This window comes from Aplysia californica, unplaced genomic scaffold, assembly GCF_000002075.1.
Source record: "Aplysia californica isolate F4 #8 unplaced genomic scaffold, AplCal3.0 scaffold00224, whole genome shotgun sequence".
NCBI classification, from domain to species: domain Eukaryota; kingdom Metazoa; phylum Mollusca; class Gastropoda; order Aplysiida; family Aplysiidae; genus Aplysia; species Aplysia californica.
The window spans coordinates 371,505-373,788 of NW_004797494.1; the positions used below are offsets into that span (position 1 = coordinate 371,505).

The 2,284-nt window shown below is 41.5% G+C and overlaps 1 protein-coding gene across 1 annotated transcript in view; it reads right to left on the minus strand.

Moving 5' to 3' along the window:
- The window catches only part of LOC101850006 (hemagglutinin/amebocyte aggregation factor), a gene marked incomplete in the record, with an annotated part of 7,583 nt that overhangs the window by 2,391 nt on the left and 2,908 nt on the right, over positions 1-2,284 (minus strand). Inside the window, 1 exon segment of the mRNA XM_035970123.1 lies at positions 1,135-1,266. Coding sequence (XP_035826016.1) covers positions 1,135-1,266 — 132 coding nt within the window.

The window sequence follows — 2,284 nt, forward strand, 5'->3', positions numbered from 1 at the left end:
CGCTAATTTTACCGCTTACGCCAAGCGATCCCAAGCGTCTTCAATTGCAAACATTTCCACTTTTCTTCTTGATAGATGGGTACTTTTTCGTTTAAAATAAGGCCAATGACCAAGCTTTAGGATGATACCACCAATAGCTCTTTATTGCCAAAAAACTGACTAGCACCTAATCCTACCACATCTTGACAGATTTGTTATTAAACGGACTCAGGATGTAAGGCACATTCTGCCATTTTGTCAGCGTCATGCCACTGTCCCCGAAGTTAGGCAAAACTGTTATCCGAATAAAGACATCAAGCGACATCATACTATACTTTATTTTCGTCCTGTTTTGTCTTTTCCTATCTAGCCTTTCATTGAAAAAACATACAAGTGCCCAAGTACTAACAAGTACTGAAGCTACTGGATTTGTCCTTAAAAGCGACCAATTAACCCTTTCCATGCGCCGTGTTTTACTATTGTATAATACGACGTGGGGAACACTTTCAAAGAGGAAATTTACTCGTTAATCCGATTTGTACGTTTTGCATTGCAGTCTTCGAACTAGCAGTATTTTAAAATGTGAAGAATACAACCCCGGGGGTACAAAATGACCCGGGGCGTACGGATAGGGTAAAGAAAGAAACAACAAGATCTTACACAAAATAAGTACCAGACACTGGTGGCCACTACGGCCGGGTAGCATCCTGTTGCCCAGTTTTGGTTAACGACTCTCGCTTATCCACACACCAACGTAACCTAAAAACTAGTGCTACCAGCTAGCTTATCTGGACGTTATGTTTAAGCCTGAGTTCACTGACCACTGGGGCGGTTGTGATTCCTGATTGGGGTTTTTTGTGTAGAGGTGTTACTGTATGAGGTCAAATGAGCGCCAGTGATGTCAACAGAGAAGTTCTTACAGTGAATCAGACTTACTCTGCTCACCTCTCTAGGAAAGAAAAAGCAGCAGCTCAGTTCCCTGTTCCAGTTCAGGCACAGTTATGAACAATATAATTCTACTGTGCATAAGAACTCGAGATGTTAATGCCCCCTCGCCCCCCTTTTGGGAATGATATAAATACACTTTAGTCATTAGCTGGATTGCTAACAACAACAACAACAACCATCATGAAAAAAGCAAATCATCCTACTCACTCCCTGGCTTGCAACACTGGAACTTAAAGCGTCTGTCCTCTTTGCCGTTGTCATGGTAACTGGAGATGCCGGCGATGATGTAGTCGTTATGACACTGGAACTCCATCAGGGCGTCAAAGTCGTTGACGTAACCTGGGGAAACATTTTGCGAAATTTGTCGCTTTCAAGCACAAAGGGGCTAGATCTGTCCCGAAAAATGCTGTTTTGAGAAAGTCAAAGGTAATGCTTTTGCTCCTTGTTCAGTTTCTTTAAAAGAAAAGAAGATTTTCTCTATAACCAAACAAATATACACACCAATGAAACTAAACTTCTCGAATACGTGTAGGTCAAGATTTCTGGATACCCCCGGAATCTGGGTTAGCCCACTTGTCCTTAAAAGCGACCAATAGTAAAACGTTTAACAGTCTCTTTCCACACTGCAAAGTTATACAGATTCCAACATAAGTTAAGGATAACCTTGACCATTAGCCCTGATGTTTCGAAATCCGAAAAAGAGAGCAAGGAATATTTCAAAATGTTTTGCTCTGAAAGTGTTAACAATGCGCATTGCAATGTCATCATATTTTGGGGAAAATCCAAATAAACTGGGTGGCAAACATCGCCAATCGGCGAGATGAGACGGCAAAGTGTTTTAAGGGGCGAAAGCACAACGTGCAGCACGGAAATCATCCGGGAATTTTAGCCTAATTTGCAAGTGGTCCTTTACTTATGTTGAAGTGTGTATTGTTATCTAAGAGGCGGGACCTGCGATTCTAACGCCCATCTCCGATAGTGCCGAGCCAAAAGGGAAAACAAATCATGTAAAATGCTATTTCTTAAGAACACAAAGCCGGACTGAGCTGGGACTCGAATCATCGTTGTACCTCTTATCTTGATGACTAATATGGCCTACTTGTTTTGCAAGTGCCGTCAAAGTTTTACAAATTAGAAAAGAAAAACGCATTAACTGTTGCAAGTGCCGTAAAAGCTTTACAAACAAAAAAAAACCCCACATATTAACCGTTGCAAGCGCCGTGAAACGTTTACCAAAACGAGAAAGAACAATTTATGAACTGGTCGCCTTTAAGCACAAGGGGGCTCTCCCGAAAAATGCTGTTTTGAGAAAATCGAAGGTAAGGTTTTTGCCCCTTATTCAGTTTCTTCAATAGAC